We start from the raw sequence: 25,488 nt of genomic DNA on the forward strand, positions 1-25,488 counted from the left end.
TGCAGTTTTTAACCAGACTGTCATGTAAATGCACTAGAATACATTTGTATTTGTACTGTATATCATTACTCATGGCATGTGTCATGTGACTGCACCTTCTCTCTATTGTTGCCCTAAATCACTTTATTGAACAGTAAGAAAACAAACACATAATAACCACATTCATACATGAGCTGCCGATGCCCACATCTCATGTCGAGCGCCTGAACATGGAGACTGGCTAACTGTGTACTTTTATTCGCTGACACCCAAGTCACTCACCACGCCACACACTGACTTTTAAAGTCGTACACACTCAAAGTCACAGATACTATTGTACAACAGGATGGCAAAACAAGTGGACAAAAAAATACCTTGTACATCACATGCATACCATTGTTTAATAATGCTAAATCATTTTTTAATCCAATTACTTGATTAATCAAGGAGTAAATCAGTAGACCACTCAATTACAAGCTATAGCCCTAATTCAAATGGGTTTGAGTTATGATTGTGTATCCTTCACAGAAAAACTGTTCTACTAAGTATATTAAAAAGGAAACAGCATAGGTGTATTATTTTTCTTTGTGTTTTTAGGGTTGGTACAAAATCAAATTCCCGTTTGCAGGTAGGTCAGCATTGAAAATGAGAATCTTTTCTCAACTGCCTTACCTGGAAAAATGTGTTGCTCTTACTAGTAGTTCTATTTTGACAATTTTTTTTTCAACCATCTGCCCTATGTAAGATGGTTTTGGGATCTATGGGTCCTGCTAAAGGGGGTAGTAGAAGGGGCTGGTTTGGAGCTGATGCCAGGAAGGGTTTAATGACACATGTCTGCACTAACAGCTCCCAGTGGAACTATCTGCTGATTCAGCTCTATGAGGCATTAAATATCTGTCGGAGAAGACACACCACTACCTAGGCACTGATGCACAACAAAATGCTAATCAGAAGAGAAGTCATGGACCTTTAATCCCTTTTTGTCCTTCATCTCTGGCACATGTGTAACTCAAGAAAGTTGTTTGAAATGCTATTGATGTTATTGGGTCAACCCCTCTAACCTTACTTTATATGCATGCTAAGTAAACCTAGTCTAGACTGATTTGTTTTTTTCCTGAGTCATTGGTGGGTGGGGATATGGGCGTTTTATTGCTTCGACCTGCTTAACACCATCTTTGATAAACAAATGACTGCTGCTGCCTTTGAGCTCCAAGGAGAAAAAATACATATTTAATGACAACCAGCAAACACGGCTATTTACCATCAATCAAGATGTATGCATTATTTTGTGAAAAACTTGGAAATTGGTAAAAAAGTGCTCTCTCAGAATGATGAGAAGGCCAAGCTAAAATCTATGCATCTACATTTAAAGGCTTTTTGCTTGACCCATGAACCCGCCCTTCTCTCAGTTTAAGTAGGTAAATTTGGCATAATCCTGCAATCTAAAATAACAAACATAACATGGCCAATGAAAACAACTAACTTCGCAGAATAAAAACCAAAATTGAGAGAAAATAAAAAAGGTACAGCACAGAAAGGGTAAAGAAGAGCCAGATAACTTGTTAACTGAATATCTCATGATTGGGAGCCAAACTAGTTGAGGGTTAACAGCTTTGCATAAATCACAACAGCTGGATGACACTCAGCGAAGCCAGCTGGCTTCAGTTTGCCTGTGGGGCTGTGCGCACAAGACAGGACCTGGCAGTGCAGGTACAGAGTGTAAATCCTCGCACACAAACACAACACACATGTGCGAGTGTAATCGACACTAGACATATATACAAGTATTTGGCGATAAACAGACGGTGTGTATGAAAATGCTGACATCGAGCTTCTCTTTTAAGACCAAACTAATTCTGTAAGGTCCAAGCATGAGCTGGAGCTGGACTATAAACAAAACCATTTGTTTTGGGGAGGTTGCTTTGGATGGGGTTTTATTAATCTTATGGGGACTTGTAAACGTCAGCTTGCAGTGACCCCTCTACTCACAACCGAGTTAAATACAAGGATAGGCGTTGCTACGGACTAAGTCCATAACCACTGAGACCTATACGTGTTGAAACATCTGATTGGGAACTAGCCTTAAAAGATAAGACTGACAGGGCTTCTTCCGCAGAGTCATGCCTTTTTGTAGAGTCCACACTTCTCGTGTGACCATTATATTTCATACATTATACTCAATGGCTAGCCACTTTATACTTGAGTGAAAAAAAAACTTTACATTATACGAACTGCTTTACACGGTATTAGCTCAAGCACAAAAAATGCAAACCAATTTTTATTCAACTTTCCATTATATTGAAATAGAATTAATAGAGCTAGTCACTTACTTTGTAGTTTTTTTTTTTTTTTAATCTATCCTGAGTTCCTATAACCTGAAATTGAAAGACGCGTTTGGGGAACAAATACCTCTAATGTCACACAAAACTTCCGAGTTTGAAGCTCTACCATGCAAGACCTCATTTTAAACCACTGAAAGGTTAGTTCAACCTATTTCCATTTGACCCTGTGGTGGATTTTTGTCATTTTCATTGTTTACTATCAGAAAAAAATGTTAAAGAACAAATAGGAGGGTCAACTATCATGCTGAAATAGACCTTGTTCAACCCAAGACATTTCACCTTTTTTAGTTTTACAAAATAAATGCGATCTTCGCAGATTTTTTTTTTTTTTAAATCTGAATTTTTGGTCTCATGTGGTTTCCCTAAAATATTTTCATTTTGAGCAGGGGAGAAAATGACACCACATAGGGAAGTACAATTCTGCATCTCTTCAAGTACTCAGTATTCAGTACAATACGTACACTTGCGACCTTCAGTGGCAAATAACAACAAAGGAATGTTTAAAAGTTAAGAAGTACAAGCAGGGAGATGTACAAATGTCTTTCTTACGAATTGTACCTTGTGAGGACAGATAGTCTACTCTGGACCCTTGTATCAGTAGAGTGGCACAAGTTGGGAGCTTTGGTAGTACAATGGAAAGGGGGAGGGGGCAAACTAGAGAGCAGATTGGAGAGAGGGAGCAAGGGAGGGAGTAGGAGAGAAGGAGGGAAAGAGACAGCGAGAGGGAGAGAGAGTAATGATCTGCACATGGTTTCATGCTGGAGCCTCAACTTAGTAACCATAGACACATGCTGGGGCCTCCTGGGACTCATCAGCAAGACACAGCTGTGAGCTGGACAGCAGAATTCTATTAGCACCAACTATGCACACGTGCTTACAATCTCTCTCAAACACATACACACACACACACACTCACAATTTGAGTACTTGGTTATGTTTTGGCACGCAACAAAGGGGTCAAAACAAATTAGACCCTTTGCCAAACTTTAAAACAATGTCTATTAGGTTGAGAGCGTGTCAAGAAGGTACAAAGAACCAATCACTTGTTCAGGTGCTTATGCATGTCTACAAACAGGCTACGTCAAGTGGGGGTCTTACTGTACAGTAGTGCCCTGAGTTATGAATATAATTTGTTCTTAGACCACACTCGTAACTCAAATCACACATACCTAAAATGAAAAATTCTCACAAACGTGGATGGGAAAGTGTGTTCCAATGTTAATGTGTTCCAACCTCTGACCACCCAAAACCAAAAATTTACATTTACATTCAAGTCTCCTACCAAATGTAGTTCGTTATTTTGTTTGTGAACAAATACATTTGAAGTGCTGAAAACATGAGAACACTGAGAATAATATAGTACAGAACTGTCGATCTATGGCTTAAACCTTGATTTCACCTTAAAATACATGAAGCCCTCCCTCACTATAAAAAGACCTCATTACATGCAGCGTCCATTAGACAAAACTGCCACTTTCTCATTCAAAATACACCCACATCTACAGTGCCTTGTGAAAGTATTCGGCCCCGTTGAACTTTTCAACCTTTTGCAACATTTCAGGCTTCAAACTAAGATATATATTTTTTTTTTTTGTCAAGAATCAACAACAAGTGCGACACAATTGTTAAGTGGAACAAAATTTATTGGATATTTTAAACTTTTTTATCAAATAAAAACCTGAAAAGTGAGGCATGTAATATTATTCAGCCCCCTTGCATTAATACTTTGTAGTGCCACCTTTTGCTGCAATAACAGCTGCAAGTCGCTTGGGGTACGTCTCTATCAGTTTTGCACATTGAGACTGAAATTCTTGCCCATTCTTCCTTGCAAAACAGCTCGAGCTCAGCTGGGTTGGATGGAGAACGTTTGTTAACGGCAGTCTTCAGCTATGCCCACAGATTCTCGATTGGATTCAGGTCTGGACTTTGACTTGGCCATTCTAACACCTGGATAAGTTCATTTGTAAACCATTCCATTGTAGATTTGGCTTTATGTTTTGGATCATTGTCCTGTTGGAAGATTAATGTCTGTCCCAGTCTCAAGTCTTTTGCAGACTCCAACAGGTTTTCTTCCAGAATGGTCCTGTATTTGGCTCCATTCATCTTCCCATCAATTTTAACCATCTACCCTGTCCCTGCTGAAGAAAAGCAGGCCCAAACCATGAGGCTGCCACCACCATGTTTGACAGTGGGATGGTGTGTTCAGGGTGATGAGCTCTCTTGCTTTTACATCAAACATATCCTTTTGCATTGTGGCCAAAAAGTTTGATCATGTGACCAGAGCGCCTTCTTCCACATGTTTGGTGTGTCTCACAGGTGGTTTGTGGCAAACTTTAAACGAGACTTTTTTGGATATCTTTGGGAAATAGCTTCCTTCTTGCCACTCTTCCATCAAGGCCAGATTTGTGCAGGGTACGACTGATTGTTGACCTATGGACAGACTATCCCATCTCAACTGTAGATCTCTGCAGTTCATCCAGAGTGATCATGGGTCTCCTAGCTGCATCGCTGATCAGTCTTCTCCTTGTTTGAGGTGAAAGTTTAGAGGGACGGCTAGGCCTTGGTAGATTTGCAGTCGTCTGATACTCCTTCCATTTCATTATGATTGCTTGCACAGTGCTCCTTGAGATGTTTAAAGCATGGGAAATCTTTTTGGATCCAAATCCGGCTTCAAACTTCTTTACAACAGTATCTCGGACCTGCCTGGGGTGTTCCTTAGTCTTCATGATGCTCTTTGCACTTTAAACAGAACCCTAAGACTATCACAGAGCAGGTGCATTTATACGGAGACTTGATTACACATAAATGTATTCTATTTATCATCATCAGTCATTATTGGATCATTCAGAGATGCTCACTGAACTTCTGGAGTGAGCTTGCTGCACTTAAAGTAAAGGGGCCGAATAATATTGCACGCCCCACTTTTCAGGTTTTTATTTGTTAAAAAAGTTTTAAATATCCAATAAATTCCATTCCACTTCGTAATTGTGTCCCACTTGTTGATTCTTGACAAAAAAATAATATATATCTTTATGTTTGAAGCCTGAAATGTGGCGAAAGGATGAAAAGTTCAAGGGGAGCAAATACTTTCACAAGGCACTGTACCAGTGTAGAGTGTAGTTAGCCATCAAAGTATGTGCACAACAATAACAACAAAAAAAATCTTCCCTGAAGTGTAATGTGTTTTGTGTTATCTGGGTACATTGTCTCCGCCACCTACCCCTACACACATTGTGAGGCAGCAGGGTACTGGGCAGGATCTGCCACCCCAGGTTTAGAGTACGTGGTGAAGATCTACAATGACGAAGGGCTGTCAGCCACGCCAAGTGGAGAGATCATCCATCATTGCATCCAACATGGATGATTCCCACACTTTCCTCTTTCGCCTGACACGTCACGGCTGATAAGTCCTTTGTCGATTAACAACTCTCTGAATTTCAACAAAAAGAAAAGAACAGAATGACTCCCAGCAAGCTGCGCAACTGTCCGTCACTGAAAATTCTCTCCCCATTGGGGACCTGTGAAAGGAAAGTATTTGATCAACAGCTGAAAGTTCTAGAGAGGTGAGGTTTTCAGATCACCCAGAAATAGAGCCACAGCATCTGGAAGCTGAAAGAATATCTCAATTCTTGACAATTTTGAAGCCTGATATCACATACTTTTCAACTGTTCTTATGAAGTCAATCATGGCTTGTTAATATTACTCTTACCTCTTGTGTCAAATTTACACATTTTGCTGGCCTGTTTGATGGCCATAAACCATGAGCCATGGCAATAGCACTACACAGTGAGATACAAGTTTAATTTGTTCTGTCATCATGATCATATTCATAACACCAGCCATATTAGACCTTATTTCCCCATGAAAGATGACTTCCATACATAAAATTAAATGAAATGGAATTAGAACTAGCTACCGAAAACAATAAAATTCATTTTGTATTTTGTTTTTCATCAGAAAAATGGAAAAAGGTATTGTACCGCAGCACAATATTAATTAATCCCTCCATCCATTTTCTGTACCACTTAGCCGGACTAGGGTCGTGGGTGTGCTGGAGTCTATTCCAGCTATCTTCGGGCGAGACAAGGGGTACACTCTGAACTGCAGAACAATATTATGTTAGTATACATTTGTACAAGTATAAAAAAACAGTAATGAAAGCGCTTCACATAATCTGCAAACAAAAAAATCCCCCAAAAAAACACGACTAGTCCCATGTAATGTATTGAGGTTTCTTCTGCTGCTACTGCTACTTCAGTAGGGTCTATTGGTGGGTGGCAAACCAGCTTAACAGTGTATTACCAACACCAATTGATATTGTCCTTCAAGTGCAAAAAAATATTGTGAAATGATGATGGCTGGCTGTTGTGAAATTTGCTCACGCCATTTAATGGTGGTGTCTGTATCACACTTGTATCTCAAACATTTGCTTGTATCTCAAGATTTAAAAAAAAAAAAAAAAAAAAAATCAGCTAAGCGATGGCTCATATCTATGAAGTCATGACACTCATCCCAAAGCACCGCTATATTCATACAAGAACAAGAAGAAAGAAATAAATTGGCTTCACGAAATGCTATTAATCCAAAAGTAATACACTGGTTATACAATGCTTTGTAATAGATTTGTGTTGTATCTTTAAATGGCTTGACAAAACTGTTGTCTTTACACTCTTTCCATTGTGCACAGCAGCTGTTTGTCATTTTTTAGCAGACGTTATGGTCCAGAAACTTTTGTCTTAATAGCACATTGACAATCTGTCGGACTTTCCACTTTCTTGGAAGTCACGGTGAAGATTAATTTAAAGCATAATAATAATAATAATAAGAGGAATAAAAAAATGACTGAAATACATAATGCATGTAGAGATTTCGGTTGTGTGAGAGAAAGCACAACACAGCCTTCTCTGTGGATGTAAGAAAGCAGTTTGTCAACCCAAGCAAATTTGGTCTGAACATTTTTGTAAAGTGATTTGTCAGTGAACCTAAGTTGCGCTTAGATGCTCTAGCTTAAAGGCTCAATTTGTTTTTATTGCCTCAGTAGAGTGGTTGAGGGTCTAAATCGCAGTTGTGACTCAGGTCACTGTTTACAAGCTAAGTTACTAATAATCTTCATCGTCATAATACATGAATAGGCCAAGTGACAACCTGTAACCTGAAAAACCTAAATTGGCACATGTAAATTGAGGCTATATTAGAACTATAATTAGAAAGCTTTCAATTGAAAATATTTCTCTGTATTGTTTGGTGAAATTGGTCATGCCAGTTTGATTTTGTCGAGACAACTTATCCTTGAAAACAGTTTTGTAAAAAACACCATATACCAATAAAATAAAATTCTGACTTTTTAAAGATAATGCTAAACTTTTGCACAGTCAGAGATGAAGCTGTGAAGAAAAAAAATAGTTGGCATGTATGGCCACTGACAGCACTGTAATTCATCCATCCATCCATCCATCCACTACCGCTTATCCGAGGTCGGGTCACGGGGGCAGTAGCTTTAGCAGAGACGCCCAGACTTCCATTTCCCTAGCCACTTCATCCAGCTCTGGACTGAGCGTCCCCAGGCCACTCACAACGGCCCGAGTCGAGGTCAGCAGCGACGTATCCTTGTTTCAGAGTGTTGACGGTGCACTGCTTCCTACTCCTGAGATGCCGTAGGGTCGACCAGAATTTCCTCTAAGCAGTCTGGAAGTCTTTCTCCATGGCCTCAATGAACTCCTCCCATACCTGAATTTTTGGTTCAGTGACCAAAACTACATTCGACTTGGCCAGTCGGTACCCATCGGCTGCCTCAGGAGTCCCAAAGGCCAAAGATGCCTGATAGGACTCCTTCTTCACTTGACGGCATCCCTCACCACCAACAGATTTGAGGATTGCAGCCACAACTGGTACTGACCACCTTACAGCCACAGCGCCAGTCTGCTGCCTCAGGAATGGAGACACGAAACATGGTCCAATGTCCCCCACCTCTTCTAGAACATGAGAAAAAAATCTGTAGATGAAATTTGAAACTCCTTCTGACAAGGGATTCTTCTCAATTTCACACACCAGCCCGGGGTCCTTCCATACCAGAGAGGTGAGATTCGACATCCCTAGAATGATCTTCTGTAGCCAGGGATAGGATCGTCAACGCCCCTGTCCTTGGCCATCCGCCAGCTCACACTGCACCCAATCCCTATAGCCCCTCCCACAGGTGGTAAGACCATGGGAAGGGGGATTCATGTTACCCTTTTGGGCTATGCCCGGCCGAGCTCCATGGGTGCAGGCCCGGCCACCAGGCAATCGCCTTTGAGCCACACCTTCAGGCCTGGCTCTACAGGGGGGTGGGGGGGGGGGGGGTGACCTGCGTTCGGGCAAGGGAAACCAAGATCCAATTTTGGTATTCATCGTAGGGGGCTTATGGAGCCGTGCTTTGTCTGGTCCCTCACCTTGGACTTTTTTGCCGTGGGTGACCCTTTCAGGGGTGTGAAACCCCAGACAACTTAGCTCATTGGAACACACAAACCCCTCTACCATGATAAGGACCACTAAGGAGGTGAGAACTGTAATTGTCCATTCCTAATGGATGTCTGCACACTAATGAGTACCATTGTTTTTGTAAAAAATGTGTTGATATAGCTGTTGTTTTCTCATTCAACATGTCCTGTATATGACATATCCTGCTAACCGAAGAAACCAGTCATTGTCAATGTGTATTTGGATGCCAAAAACTGGGACAAACAGGACACACACTCCTTTTCAAGCCCCTAAGTCCTCAATGCAGCACTTAATGAACTCAGGGTTGGCAGGAAAGTTTGACAAGATACATGAGTTGCAAAGGTCTATTAACTGACTATATTGGTTACCCAGTGACACCCTCTTTACAACTTTTCATCCATTCTTTTTCTGCAACTGTGACATGTTTGTTTAACAAGTGCCATTTGTGGTTTCGGCAAGGAGGAGGACTCTGCCTGTGGGGCTGGGACTTTGTAACGGTGGTGACATACAGAAGAAGAAGAAAAAAAAGAAGCAACAACATAGAAATTTGAGTAAAAGAGAAAATGTATTTTATGAAGACTCCGCCTTGGTACAGAAGCTATCTTCCGCCCACCCTCCCACCCTTTCATGCTACCCTCCCTTTTGCTTTACAAGAAGCCAAGCCTTTATCACAACTTGAGAGGTGTAAAAGTAACACGGCCTTCAACAAGTGCCTTTTATGCTCTGCACACAGGCACAAACATTAGTGTTCACATAGATGTAGGTCAACCATCAGCAAGCAGGTGAAAACGTGAAAAAACCTAAAAAGAACTTTCGGATGAAAAATTATACAAAGTATAAACTATTACCTAGTATTTAGTTTGGATGGACTCGATATGAGAGCAGTAATACTAACAACGTTTACACTTAGTGGAGTTGGTGTAATCAAAAATTGCTATAAAGAACACAAAGAGAAAACGTAGACTGAGTATGCAGCTCTGCTCTCTTCCTATCAGAGAGCAGCCGCCACTATGCTAAAGAGAAGAAACGGGGAGTGCAGAAAGCAAGAAATAGCATGCAAGAACAGAGAGATGTAAGGGGAGGGAGATTGGTAAAGCAAAAGGGAGGGAGGGAGGGAGGGAGAATAACGGCCCTGTACTGTAGCCAGAGGAGAGAGAGAACTGCTCTGCTGCTGACTCAGGATTCTCTTTGTTTGACCAGGCTTACTCTTGCTCTACTTCTCAGTTACACACACTCCCAAACATACGCTGCTTTTCTTTCAAGTGACGTTTAATTTCGTCGAACCAATACTAATTATTTCACTTTGTCTACTTTACCGTGGACCCTTCCGTGCTGTTTTCTCAACCGGTTATTATGAGTTTTTTTTTCTCTGCTTCACCTCCCACAATAAAGTCCCCTTCTCCTGTGATGAAAACAGATAAATGCACACTAATAAATCTGCAGCGGTTTCTTTAGGCGTTTTATGCTCTACCAACAGTGGCTCACTCTGCACCGTTTTATTCCCGTCCAGCAGCGGTGCGTTCCAGATGTGGGTTGACGTCTGGCATCAAACGACCAAAAACGGGGTCAGGTATATGGGCCCCTAATGGAAGAGTTATTGGAGGAGAAGACAGGGGTGAGTGGAAGCATGTCACACAGGGTAAGAGGCTACAGAGTCAAGGAAAGAGTGAATGCTGGCCAATGAGCAGAGTGGTAGACATTTCAAGTCATTTTCCACCAACTGGTTCAGTTCAATGACCATTTTACATTACAGTTGGGGACTCATAATCTTTTTGTTTCTCCACAACAGGGTGAACAGACCAAATGGCAATGTACAGTGCCCTGAAACCGTATTATCTCCCCCAAAAGTATTGGAACAGCAAAGTCAATTCCCTTTTTTTGTTGAGTACGAAAGACATTTGCATTTCAAATTAAAAGATAAAGATGAGACAAAGTTCCAGAATTCCAGCTTTTATTTCATGGTATTTAGATCGAGATGTGTTCGACAACTCCAGACCTGGCACCTTTTGTTTGAACCCATTGACTTCTAAAGTGAGCAAAAGTATTGGAAAACGTGACTGACAGGTGTTTGTAGTTGCTCATGGGTTGCCTTTTAGATCCATTGCTTAAACATTAGATGATTAGATTGTTTTTGGCTTTGGGTTTCACCTGTGAAAACTGCATTTGCTGTGAAGCAAACATGAAGACCAGAGAGTGAAAAGCATACCATTGTGACGCTGAGAGAAGAGAGTAAAATCAAAGATCAAAGCCATTTTACAAATATTGGCCATGGCCAATATAACAATTTGGAATGTCCTGAAAAAGATAAAAGCCACTAGTGTACTGAGCAACAGACATTGAACAGGTCGGTTCAGGGTATCAATAGCACTTGGCAGATACACTGTCAGAGCTGTGATGGAACACTAAAAGACAACAGGCAGTGCCATCGGTGCCAACTTCCACTGCGCAGGAGTGAAGGTATTACAATTCAAGGTTCAAAGACAACTCCCACAAGATGCAATCCACTCTTCAGCAAAAAGAATTGGAAGGCCGGATTGGATTTTGCAAAGTACAGAGATGAACCACAGAGGTTTTAGAACACAGTTTTATTTACTGATGAGACTAAGATTAACCTCTACCAAAGTGATAGGAAGGGCAAAGTATGGAGAGAGGATCTGTTTATGATCCAAAAGACAAGCTCATCTGTGAAGCGTGGTGAAGGTAATATCATGGCTTGGGGTTGGATGGTTGCTTTTGGAATGAACTCCCTAGTTTTGACTAGCGACGTAACTCATGATTGTAGCACCTAATGATTTCTACAGTATACAAAACCATTTTGTCTGCCATTTTACAGAAAAATAGATCAAAATTATTCAGGAGAAGCTTCATCATGCAACAAGACAATTACACAAAACATAGTGCGAACACAACAAATGACTTCATCAGGGGGAAAGTAGGTCTTCGACTAGCCAAGTCAATGATTGGACCTTGACTCAAAAGAGCATGCATTTTACCTCCTGAACAGGAGACTGAAGGGAGAACCCCCCAGAAAAAAGAAGAAGTGAAAGAAGCAGCGTTAAAGGCCTTGAAAATCAGAATGAGAATCATCTTTTTTGCCAAGTAAGTCAAAAACAAAATGTATCTCTGGCAGTTGGAGACGCTCAAGAGAAAAAAGGGCTATTTGACAGAGAATACTTTTAAAACATAAAAACACAGTACAGCAAGTCACTGAGTAATGAAAGGTTCCCAATAAAAATTTTCTTTTGACACTTTTCCAAATGATGCAGAGGCCTCAAGGAATTTAGAGCAGTTTGAAACGAATAATAACACTGTGTAGGTATAGTGACCATTGTCCAAATGCTGCAGTGACATTCAAGAAATTTATTTCAATTGTGTAGTAGTACATCTGGAAAAGTGTCAAATGTGCAAATGGTGCATCTACTTCTCAAGCAGATAAGTGGCCAGTATTGGTCAGCAACTGATATGCCAGGTGTAGAGAGTGGCAAGACTACTACGCTGAGTGCACGAATAATGTATAATTGGGCCAAATGAGATTTGATAATTTTAAGACAAAATGCAGCAGAGTGCTACAATGGAAATTGTAAGTTAATTGTTTAAAAAGTTAATGGCAAGAGGGAAGATGCTGTAAGAATGTCTGTTGGTTTTATTTTGCATTGTTCGATAGCGCCTACCTGAGGTAAGGAAGAGGTGGAAACTTGAATGTGGAGGGTGCAAAATGGTTTGCATGATCTGGATTTAGCGTAGCTCTGCTTATGGGTGGGTAGGAGGTACAATTTTTTTACAGCAATTTTGACTCCCAGTTGTAGTCAAAGTGTGTTGTCCTTTTTTGTGGAAGCACCAAACCAGATTGTGGTGGAAAAACACAGGACTTATTCAATGACTCGTGTATTGAACTGCTTCAACAGGTCCTGTGGTAGGTTGTGGTTCGTCATAAGCCACAAAAATTACATCTTCTACTGCGCCTTTCTGATGATGCAGTTGATATTGGTCATCCACTTCAGGTCCTAAGATTTAATCTTCAGGAACTTGAAGGTCTTGACGGTTGACACAGGGTAGTTTGACAGCCTAGCATGAGGGGCAGAATGCAGAAGGCAAAGGATGCCTTTTGAAGTCCACGATCATCTCTACAGTCTCTACAGTCAGTCTCCGGAGCTCCAGCTGCTCCACTTCCTCTCGATATGTACACTTGTGTGCTCTGTGATGAGGCCCATGACTATGGTGCCGTCTGCAAACTTCAGGAGTTTGACAAAAGGCTGTGAAGAGGTGCAGTCGCTCAAAAAAAGAGAGAAGTGCAGCGGAGAGAGAACTCATTCTTGGCACACTTGAATGTTGGTGGTTTGTGTGGATGAAGTGGTGTCCTCCAGCCTCACCTGCTGTGTCATGCATCAGGAAGCTGTAAATCCACTGTCGGATCGCGGACACAACACTGGCCTGGAGAAGCTGGGGAGATGGTGTTGAATCCAGAGTTGAAGTCCATGAATAGGATCCTCGCGTAGGTCCCATCACCGTTGAGGTGTTCGAGGATGACGTGCAGTTTCAGGCTGACTGTGTCATCTACAAACTTGCAGGGAGCTCTGCAGGAGACGTCTGGGAACTCTTTATGTTCACGCTCTTGCACCAAGCATTAAGGTCAACCTTCAACAAGCAGTTGGATGTCAGGTAGACAGTAGGATGTCTGGGCAACAAGCCTGTAGTCATTCAAAACAGAGATTGCATCTTTCCTGGGGACTGGGATGATGGTGGAGCGTTTGAAACACAATGGGATGCAAATGAAGAATGCAACAGGTGAAGTCAATGGGTCACATACTTGATTCAGCGACTGCAACCAAGGGTTATGCCACCGCATCATCAACTAAATCCATCTAATATCAACCAGAACACATATGTTTGCACGAAGGTATGCCATATATTTGATTTTCAATACATGTCTCGTATAAATAAATTCGAAGTTCTTAGCTAGCATAACACTGCTGCGTGTGAACGATTGACACACTTATTCTTTGTTGAGCGATATTTAACGATGATCGGACTACACAAACGTATCGATTTCTTGCTGGCTCGCGGCCGAAAGTTAACCAGACTGTGTTTGCACGAAGATATGCCCTAAATTTGATTTTTAATACACGTCTCGTATAAATGACTGAGACGTTCTCCGTTAGCATAACACTGCTACGTGTGAACGATTGACACATTTATTCTTTGTTGAGCGATATTTAGCGATGATGGGACTACACAAACGTGTCGCTTTCTTGCTGGCTCGCGGCCGAAGCTTAACCAGACTGTGTTTGGACGAAGATATGCCCTAAATTTGATTTTTAATACTTGTCTCGTATAAATGAATGAGACGTTCTCCGCTAGCATAACATTGCTACGTGTGAATGATTGAATGAAATCAGAAGCATGGCGTCTCTCTCAGTTAAGAATGTATTGTATTTAGAATCTATAATATATCGTTGATTTGAATGAAATCAGAAGCATAGAGTCTGACTCAGTTCAGAATGTATTGTATTGTATTTGCCATTTTTACTGTTTGTCTTACGTGAGCGCACGTGGCGTGACGTCACTTCAGGAGGCGTGGTTAAGTGCCCTGTACGGAGGGGTCAATTGTTATTGCACTGGTCTTTAACGCTGAACGGGTAAGGGCACTCTGTATAATCTTAACATAATGTGGGGCATCGATGCACTCTTAAAAAAATTAAGACTCTGCATCTTGCACAACTGTGACTCTTATATGGAATAGTTCCTATTATCTGAATGTCTATTGTTCTTTGTTCTTGTTAGTTTGTTCTTTGTTTGTGGCACCCACTGCTGGAGACAAATTCCTTGTGTGTTGTTACATACTTGGCCATTAAAGCCGATTCTGATAAATGAGAAAACACACAATTGTGCTCATATTTTTGATTAACCATGCACAATTTGTAAATGTGCACAATTCAGCATAATAAATAAATAAAATGTCAAAATACATTTAATTTTATTTTATTAGGATTCAAATTAAACAGTCAAGTATTTCAGGAAAAGCATTAAACAAATAGTGGCACGCAGAGTCCATCGCAAACATGGTGAAGCACCATTTAGCTATTATGCTGCACACAAATGGAATGAGTTGCCAACAGAGGGAACATCAGCCCCAATATGAATCTTTTTAAATCCCAGTTGAAAACTCTTCTTTATTCCTCATGCTTTTTGGAGTGTTTCCAATTTTAATATTTCCTGCACTGTACGCTGTTTTAAACTGTACTTTTTAAATAAATATATATTTTGTTGTCCTTTTTATTATTTTTTTCCCATTTTAACCCTAAAGAACCCAACGACATCCAAATCCTGTCCTGTTGTGTTTGTTACGTTTCGGAGACACATCCCGTGTTCTCCTCTAGAGCAAAAGTTCCTCTTGTCGAGGAGGGGGCGCCACACCGGCGAAACGGAAGTTATGTATGCATTTTATGTGAGGTATTTTATCGTTATTGTTTAACTAGACACTTGTACTGTTGTAATTTTTGTCTCAAGTATGCAAAGTATAAATGCTGTACTGTTGATTACACATTCTGGTACACACATGGCAGCTCCAGCAGAAGTCTCCGAGTGATGAATGGTTAGTATACTGTAATATAATGCATTGTGTTTTAAAATTTACATTTATATTATAAATTTATCACACAGAATAGATTATATCTATAAGGTTTTATAATTAAAGATTTAACTAAATACCTCTTTTTGTCTCAAATATGCGAGGTAAAAATACTGTTCACATATTTTAAACGTTCTGGTAACCACATAAACAAACACCCTCCGCTACTTCACGGTTTTTCACTTTTCACGGGTGGTTCTGGTCCCAATTAACAGCGAAAAATGAGGGATTACTGTTTTCTATGTTGGTTCACTGCCTGTGTCAGCTCCAACTACCGTGACATACTTGGTAAAATTAAGATGATTCTGACTTTTTACAAGAAACTGACATTTTCTGCGAATGAAGTACAATTTTTTTTAACTAGGATGAAAGGTTTCCCAAAACGAAAACTTCCTTCAAACTCTTTTTTTTTTAAATTACCGGTCTTCATAACCACGTTCTTGTAAGATTTCAAGATTGTGCTGCATAAACAAATCATAAAATAGCTAAACTAAACAACTTATATTTATGGCATGGTTGTACAGTTGAGTGAGAAAAAAATTCATGGAAGGAAGAGGGGAAAGGGGCGGAGAGAGTATCGAGAAGGGGTTGAGGTGGGGCTACAAGTGGGAGATCGCCTGGCACAATGAATCCTACTTGTTAGCCAGTGGCAGTGTCAGAGATCGTGACAGGGTCCAGACGCGAGACACCAGCTGCAACGCCTCGTAAATAGACTGCTGTCTCAGAGGCACATTTGCACGGCAGCAGTGGCTGCGCACGCACGCAGCCAGGCATGCGGACACATGCATACACTATGGGAGGCTCACAGACACAGACTTATTGTTCAATCTTGTAAAAAGGGACAGTGGAAACCTTTGTATCATGTCTTGTTAAAGCTCTTGTGAAGAAAAATGAATGCTACACACATACATCTCAACCAAATCACATCTGAACCCAATGAATATAACAAAAACCATGCATTTCAGAAAAACAACTTTTCTGGGAAAACAATATGCCAGCCGCTTGGCATGCACTTTTACCTCAATGCAAAGTTGGTTTCTTGTTGTGCGTTATCCCCCGCCCCACTACTCTGATGTGATGATAACAAGGGGGAGTGAGGAGATCAGAGTTTAGTATTTAGTGTCAGAGTAGAGTGGAGCAGGACAGGAGGTGAAGGGGTTAAATGTTCCGCGCCAACCCTGCTGAGCCAGCAGTCATAGTTAAAGTGCAAGGTTTCATTGTATCAGATACAGAATAAAACTCATTCCCATTAGTCATGCTAGTAACTGAAAAAAACCTTTGAAAAAAAAAAAAGATTTGGCAGCTGCTTAACCCTGACTACACGGCACCCTGACAGGTACAGTACTCAATGTTCAGTATCTGTGGTTGTGCGTAAACACACGTCCATAATTATTGTGGCTAAATTCACACAATAAAATGGCACCAAGATGGAAGAGACCTGCTATTTTTTTCCCCTTAATTTCCAGTCCTTCTTTTTCGGCAAGCCTCCCACGCCACACTACAGTACATACTGTCTCGGAGGAGCTTTAGGGAGGAGAAGGCAAGCGTGCCCTTCCTCCAGTTGAAGTACGCCAGAGCCATAATCTTCCTCCTCATCCTCATCCTCAGATTGCGTTAAACTTGGCACACCAAAATAAGGCAAGTGGTGCTGTTTGAAAATTTGGAGCCTATCAACCAAATAAACAAAGCAATAATAAGAGGGTTAGGTGACTGGGATCATTGCAAAAAATAACGGCATAAATTGTCTTCAGTGTTGCACGCTTATAGTTTTAATGGTACCCTCTTTTTATATTTTGGTCCAGACTGAATAAAATTGATACAAGCTGGCCTCGTTTGAATGATTTCATCAGATCACTGCAATAATATGGAAGTTTTTCCACAACCGACTGTAATCCCCCTCAAAAGACCAAAAGCAATATTAAACCATAAGAAACTTCCACAGTCTCCCTTCAGATAATTGTATTGTATTTCTGACATTATCATAACCTCTCCAAAACATCCTTAAACTTCTAGAGAGGATGTATGTGTTGGCTCAGATCTTCTGCACTTTCTTTCTTTTTTGTCACCGGAGGGAAAGCTACCATTTTACCCTAATTCAGTCAAAATGGAGCCTGAAATGCCATGTGATCAGCACACCCGAACACAGGTTCTGTTTGTTTTCATTACAGCCCACCCGATGCCACAATCGTCTTGACATCTATATGTAAACTCAAAGAAGACTTAAGATGTTACACAAAGACACTGCACACAAAGTTTATTTTTCTAGACAAGTGTTCAACAAAAATAAAACAATTACCATTTGTTATGCTTTTCATTATCCCTGTTGCTTCATCTCATGTTACCATGATCACCAGGTAATGAAAAGATATGCCATAAAGCCTGCATAAGAAGAAACAATCCACATGAGGGAATGAAGCCCTCGATGCAAAACAATGCCAACCACAGCACGATGCAATAACTGACAGTGGCACACATCATGTGCATTTTACGGCAAATTACCTATGCTTGTGAAAACAAAGAGGAACGCTATTTTGGTACACGAGAACATAATGGCTGGAGAATGTCGAAAAAAGAATTGCATTTTATTGCCTATGCACTTAGACAAACTGCAGTCTAAAAAAAGTGAGCCTGTTTTCATAAGAAGTTTGTAGGATTTAACACATTTAAAGTAATTAGCCAGCGTTTTCACACATTCCTCCTCACCCATAGTCTGCTCTGTGCTGAACAAGACAAGCAATATCGAAAAAGCATTGAAGGATGGCTATGATTAGTGGAAAAAAAACTACGATCTAGAAAGGAAAATATCATATTTTGGAAAAAAAAATTATATTTAGCCTTCTTGAGTAGGAACGCAACAAGATTTCCCAAAACTGACAATAAGTCAATACTCTGGTTGGAATGGCCGGTTCAAACAGAGTACACTACAGCAAGCAGTTTGAAAATCTGTTGTTTTGTTATGGAGAACCTGAGCTTTTTGTGTGGTAAAAAAATGCCCTTTCAGTGAATGCTTTTGTGTGATATAGCCAATTGGAAAAAAAAAAGTCATGACCACTATAAATTAAACTATGCCAAATTATGCCGCGTTGTGCTGCTAGTCTGCCATACTTGTTTTACAGTAGAAGAGAGAAGAGTGGTGTTAACAACCAGCAACAACAAGACACTAAAGTGCCCATGTGAGCGCGAAGCCCAGCTCCAAATGCTGAATCTCAAGTCAGACTGTTTTTTCCCCTCCCTTCTTACTCCCTCCTGGGGCTTCTGCCGTTCTAAAAGTGACATGCGCACACTCGCAGCAGGCAATAGGCATTCTTACGTGGCCATGCCAGCGAAGCTTCTGAAGTGAAGAAGCATTTTGAAGGTTTCTATAGGTTGCAATTACGGCGGCGAATAAGAAAGTTAAGCAAAGTTCTCATAAAGAAGTAGAGAATTGTGTCATTTTAATACCACCCCAAACCTGAAATTGTTAAAAAAAAAAATGTTTAATGTTTGAATATGACAGGGGTACATATAATTGCATATGTACAGTTGTGGTCACAAGTTTACACATGCTTCAAACGCTCTACCATCACACTTGTCCCAAAAAAAGCAGCACGCTCAGGTCTAAAAGTTGCCCGGCTTTGACCGCCTTGTGCCGGAGCACTTCAAGAGCGTCACGGGTCCTCAGCTGGATCGACTGCAGTTTGTCCATCAAGCTAACAGGTCTGCGGATGACGGTCGCCAACATGGGTCTGCACTTCATCCTTGACCATCTCAATAGCGATGCATATGGCAGGATCTTGTTCGTGGACTTCAGATCTGCGTTTAACACTATCATCCCTGAACTCCTCTCCTCCAAGCTTTTCCAGCTCAGCATCTCGGCTGCCATCTGCCAGTGGATCTACTACCTGCTGATGGCCAGAACACAGCAGGTAAAGCTGGGGGATACCACCTCATCCACGCAGACCAACAGCACTGGGGTACCACAAGGTCGTGTCCTCTAGCGGAGATCTCTCCCTATATCTATGCTCCTGTGCCAATGCTCTCAACATTAAAACACGTGTGCTTGAGTCAGTCTTCTAGACAGAAGCTACCAATCAGAGGAAAGGGGGCAGTCTTAGCCAAAATTTTGACAAAAATATATACAATACCGTGTCATACAAAAGTACAGCAGCTGTCAGAATAGCCTTTTTTGGACATTCGAATGACAATACCAAGGTGTGTTTTGAGATGATATTAACACTTTTCTACTACATCTATGTTCGAGAGTCCCTCTGTGGATGTCTAAACTAAAATCTGGGACTAATAATGCAAATAAGAATTTTTGACTATTTATAATGACTATTTCTAAACATTATATGATATGGATTTGTCGGGCAGAACATTGGAAAGACTGGTCAAACCGTTTGCCTCACAGCTCTGAGGACAGAGTTCAAATCCTGGTCCTGGCTGTGTTGAGTTTGCATGTTCTCCCAGTGCCTGCATGAGCTCCCCCCCCCCACTTCTCAAAAACCTGCTTTAATTGGGGAGGCTAAATTGCTCTAAGATGTGAGTGGAAATGGTTGTTTGTTTGTATTTGCCCTGCGATTGGCTGGGAACCAGTTCAGGGTGTGTCCCGCCTCCTGCCCAAAGTTAGTTGGGATAGGCTCAAGCATTCCAACGACCCTTGTAAGGATAAGCCGCCCGGATAATGGATGGATGGATATGTCAAGGTTACAAAAGACTATCTTTGTAAGACATACTTCTCTAGGCATCTATACCCTTAAGTAGAATTAGCTATGCTATATATACACTATATCATCGTCACATACAATAGCTTTATAAATACGTTTCAGCCAAATCCATCTAGTCATTCCCTAAAAATAGCATTACTAGTGAAATCGCGTAATTCTATTTCAAAACTTAACACTGCAACTTGTGTGGATATTTTCACTTTTTTTTTTTTTCAAATTTTAAAAGTACATTATGGGTTCATATATTGGGTCCATATTTGAATAGCTTAGTTTCATTAATTTTCTTTTGAAAAAACGAGAATTTTCAATAATGATAAAAACTTCTTGTCAGTTTCTGCTAATACTGGCCTTTAAATGGGTACCTTCATAAGAAATAAGTACAAATCAAATTAAGCATGTCCAATTAATTACATTACTGTGTGAATTTTTGCGTAAAGATGTTTGCTAATAATGAAGTAATACCACGTTACTTAAATTTGAAGCCATTTTCTGACCAACTATCAACAATACTGCCTCCAAAAAGGCAACACACACACACACACACGCACGCACGCACACACAAAGGCTTAATTTCTCTGGAACCCATCCACCAATTTCCAAAATTCTTGCTGCGTTGTATTGAGGTTGAAGTGGCCATTCCAACCAGACTTCATTCTGGCAGATTGACATTTTTTAGAAATCTTGTGATGTTGGAACAACAGTATTTTTCTGAATGACAGAGGAGAATAATTTTTTTTTTTGTTCTTACTCCAGTTTTGTCACAGAGTCGCAGTGTGTTGAAGGAGCCCACGGCAAACACTTCTCCATCTGGAGCCCAGGACAATGAGGTGACTGGGTAGTCATGTGACAGCGAGGAGTAAAGCAGGCGGCCAAAGCTGTCCCAAACCTTTTGAAGAGATGACAGGGATTTTTAATGTGTGACAACAACAAAAGAGAATCTCCAGTATGCCACAAATACTGTTCACCTTATATTTACAGTCCTCTCCTCCAGAAAGTATGAGGTCATTGACTGAGTTCCAGTCCACCTTCAGAATGACCCCATCGTGCGCCTTCCACTAGAGAGAGACAGAGATCACAACTCAGCAATACTGTAGTGTCATCATAGTGCTTGTTAAAAAGAAAACAAGATGTTTTATATAGTGTATGCATGAGGGTTTTGTCTCTTTATGTGTAACAGTGAGCAGGTAATGACACTGTCTTGCTGTTTGGATGTTATGTTTCTTCTATTTAGCCACACCCAATAGCTTCCTTACTAAACTAAATGGGACAATGAGGGAGGCAACAAATATTCATGGAAGTCCATATTATTTGTGAAGTTGTGTAAATCATACTGAGTGTGTTGGTGGTCCTTTCCACTTGACTATGGGTTACACCCTTTCACTCAGTGGCTGCCTGGCTGGTATATGAAACGCTTTACTGAGGTTGCATCCATATCAACCCCCTTTTGACTCATGTAACACTACAGTACCACTACTACTACAGTAAAACCCGAGGCACAGCAAAAGAAATCATGGTGACCGACATTACACACCGAAAACGCCCCCTTAAAATGGAGCAATAAACATAAAGGTTTATTTACTTATTACATCTACGTAATACGGGTTGAAATGATTAGTCGAATAGTCGACTTTATTACTGAGAAAGAACATGTATTTCGGGAAGTTCTCGTTCCGATTTACGGAAGACTCGTCTGTCTGCAGCCATGGCCAGATAATAATGGTCTGTGGAGCAGTGGAATTTAGGGCCAAAAAGGCAACAGTCTTCATACGTCTCCAAGGATCTGACGATATGAAAATATGAAAATATGAAATGCTCATTTTTATTTAGTATTTTTCCTGGCGACAATTCCACAACACGCTGTGCTTACAACAAGCTACACTATATAAGAAGATGAGACCAGTCAGCTTGATGAAGAGGAATAAACACACACCCACTAGTGCTGAATATTATGGGGGGGGGGGAAGAGATCTGGAACAATATGGGCCATTTTATATGTTGATAACAAAATATCACAATATAGTATGTTTTCTGGTGTCTATAGAAGAAAAAAAATCCTACAACATAAAAGTGAAGTTAAACACACCTGTCACAAATAAGAAATGCATGTAACAGTGCCACAATTTGGACTAGAGCTATCAAATATTTTTGGAATCAAGTACCTTGGTAAGAATTCTATCGAATAATCAAGTATTTGGGTAAAATGTATTTTTTGCTTGGTTAAAGAGCAATTACAAATCACAAAATAAGACATTTCCCTTGAACAATGAATAACCAATTTGTTTCCTTTTTATACAATCACAACCTTTGTCCTAAATTCAGATTGTACAACATCACAAACTGTATTTTCCCGTCTATCTACATTCTCAGTGAGGACATTTTAAAGAAAAAGAAAAATGAGACAAATACTTTTAATACTACTAGATGTATTGGAAGTTTTCAAACTTAAATTAAGTCACATTTATTGGAGCACATTAGCACATGTTGATAAGCAAACGTTTCCCATTTTTTCCCCAACACCTTACTGTCTGCTAATAGTGTCAAATTATTGATTGCTTACTTAAGGTAATCATTGTTTTTTCATCTTCTTTACTCCACAGGCTGGGTCATTAAACCCTCTATTAACTAATCAGTATTAACTAGTTATGGTCACAGCCCGCAGGCAGAGTTGTTATGACTCACCATCATAATAAACTAGCCACAAATCTGTAAGTACCAGCAGTCATAATATTTTTTCTCTTTTTAACCTGTCCTGTTCAGGTGCAAGTTCAAGCAGGGTGGGGGATTTCTCTTTCTTTTATGTCAGTTTTACTGTGCAAAAGCGGAGTTTTTCATACTCTGACTTGAGCTATGATGAATATCCATCCATCCATTTTCTGAGCTGCTTATCCTCAATAGAGTCGTGGAAGTGTTGGACCCTATCCCAGCAATCATCGGGCAGGAGGCGGGGTACACTCTGAACCGGTTCCCAGCCAATCGCAGGGCACATAGAGACAGACAACAGTCGCACTTACAATAACAACTAAAGGCAATTTGGAGTCTCCAATTAATGCATGTTTTGGAGATGTGAGAGGAAACCACAATGCCTGGAGAAAACCCATGCATACTCAAAGAGCACATGCAAACTACACACAGGTGGGGCAGGGATTCTAACCCGGTCCTCAGAAGTGTGAGGCTAAAGCTCTAGCCAGGTTATTGAAAATTTCAGTTGGACAGAACGAGGTTTTAAAATGTGACAGAAAACAAAAGGGGTAGAGAGAAAGAAAAAAAAAAAAAAACAGGACACTTGCAATAACAAAGACAAACAAAGCATTATATGCATACTATGTACAATGTCAACTTGGGTTCAAGTTTTATACGGGACAGTGGAGCTGTGCCTGTGAAGAAAGAACAGGGACAGCTCTCAGGGTTATAAGAATTGTTTACGGTAATTTGGGAGTAGCCCCACACCAAGCAACTGACTCCCAAGAGTGTGTACAATCATCTTTTTTTCTTGTATTTTTCATCTTTTTCCCAGGCACTCCAATTCCTTCAATTAAATACGCCCACTTTTGTGTCCTTCTTCCCTTACTGATGTGACCTAAACAGGCTGTGCCACATTAAAAGTAGCCCATGTGTGTGTCCGTTTTAGGTTTACACATTTAAAAAAATGGTTTACCACTGTATCCTCACCATTTTTTTTTTTTTTTTTGAGGAACTCAAACTTAGGATTCCTTTCAGCCCTACACACAGCATAGATTGTGGAAATCATTGATTGATTTATTTTTTTGTTCCCTATATCCTCACTATGGTAGCCAGCGTGCTGGGGCCTATCCCAGCTATGTTTACGCAAAAGATGGAGTCCACCCTGAAGTGCTCTCCAGCCAATAGCAGGGCACATATAAACAAACAAACAACCATTTGCCCCCATATTCACACCTACAGGCAATTTAGAGTCCTCAGTTAACATTATTATGGGATGTGAGAGGAAAAAAAAAAAAAAGCCTAGAAAAAACCCCACACAGCCACAGGAGCACATGCAAACTCCACAATTCTACACAGGTGAGGCTAGATTTTAAATGAGGTCCGTAGAACTGTGAGGTAGACGTGCTAACCAGTCGTCCACCATACTACCTTGTGGAACTCTTTACTTGAAAAAAAATGAAAAATGATGGCTGGAAATGATAGAAGAGAAAAATGTTCTACCATCCCTGTGATGGCACTAGCGCCCACTAATTAGAACTACAACAAGATTCTATATAATGATGAGTTGTATTTTGAATGTCTCCTTTTTATTTGTTTGTATGTCATTTGGCTGAGGTATGTCTTTAATTTAAACTTCTAGGTAGTGGGAAAAATGTTGAGGAGAGTCCTCCTATGCCAAAAAAATATCAATTAGCAATATGATAAGTGAAATTGAAAATGATACCTGCGCTCTTGTGAGGATAAGCGGTGAAGAAAATTGATTTATTTCATTTTCTTCGCCGCTTATCCTCACAATGCCCGCGGGGAGTGCTGGAGCCTATCCCAGCTGTCAATGGGCAGGAGGCGGGGTACACCCTGAACGGGTTGCCAGTCAATCACAGGGCACATCGAGACAAACAGCTGCATTTACAATCACACCTAGGGGGAATTTAGAGTGTCCAATTAATGTTGCATGTTTTTGGGATGTGGGAGGAAACCGGAGTGCCTGGAGAAAACCCACCCAGGCACAGGGAGAACATGCAAACTCCACACAGGCGAGGTCGGGATTGAACCCGGGATCTAAGAACCGTGAGGCCAACGCTTTCCAGCTGATCCACCGTGCTGCCTTGTTTTTAAATCAGAATGTATTTTTTTCTGGAGAATTTTAAAACAATTTGAGGTGCTCATTCCATTTTGATATTTCCACAAAGATGGTGGCCATTAGTCATGTTGCTATATAAATGACGTTATCAATTAATTGGCTTAGTCTTTCATCACATTTGCGTCAACAGCAAAAAATTCCTAGCCGGTCAACACCTACTGTGGAGCATCCGTCTGACAAAGTACCCTTGATCTAGTATGTCATTGGTTGGCATGCAACAATTCAAACCCCATGCTTTTGAAGTTTAGTTAAAAAATAAATACTGGCTGAATTCCAAAATGTGAAAGTGTCAAATTTGAAAGTATATTAGAATCTAGCCCTTTTAATCTTAATCAAACTGGTCTTGTTACACACATGACGTTTGTGTACCTGTATGATTTTAGCGCTCAGTTGCAGAGGTTTAATGACCAGGTGTCGACCTGATGTATAGAGGATCCTCTCGGAGTCTGGGCCCCAGGCCACAGAATACACAGGAGAGCCTGGAAGAAAGAAAATGAACTTTTTACATATTTTCGACCCAAGACAAACAGACG

General features: G+C 40.6%; 1 protein-coding gene across 1 annotated transcript in view; it reads right to left on the bottom strand.

Moving 5' to 3' along the window:
- The window catches only part of ift80 (intraflagellar transport 80 homolog (Chlamydomonas)), a 63,233-nt gene that overhangs the window by 30,141 nt on the left and 7,604 nt on the right, over nucleotides 1–25,488 (bottom strand). The window contains exons 6-8 of the mRNA XM_061827268.1: nucleotides 25,325–25,434; nucleotides 21,099–21,188; nucleotides 20,882–21,019 (exon numbers count right to left, since the gene is read on the bottom strand). Of these exons, the coding sequence (XP_061683252.1) occupies nucleotides 20,882–21,019; nucleotides 21,099–21,188; nucleotides 25,325–25,434 (338 nt within the window). The remainder of the gene's footprint in view (nucleotides 1–20,881; nucleotides 21,020–21,098; nucleotides 21,189–25,324; nucleotides 25,435–25,488) is intronic.

The sequence above is a fragment of the Syngnathoides biaculeatus genome, chromosome 8 (genome assembly GCF_019802595.1).
Source record: "Syngnathoides biaculeatus isolate LvHL_M chromosome 8, ASM1980259v1, whole genome shotgun sequence".
Taxonomy (NCBI): Eukaryota; Metazoa; Chordata; class Actinopteri; order Syngnathiformes; family Syngnathidae; genus Syngnathoides; species Syngnathoides biaculeatus.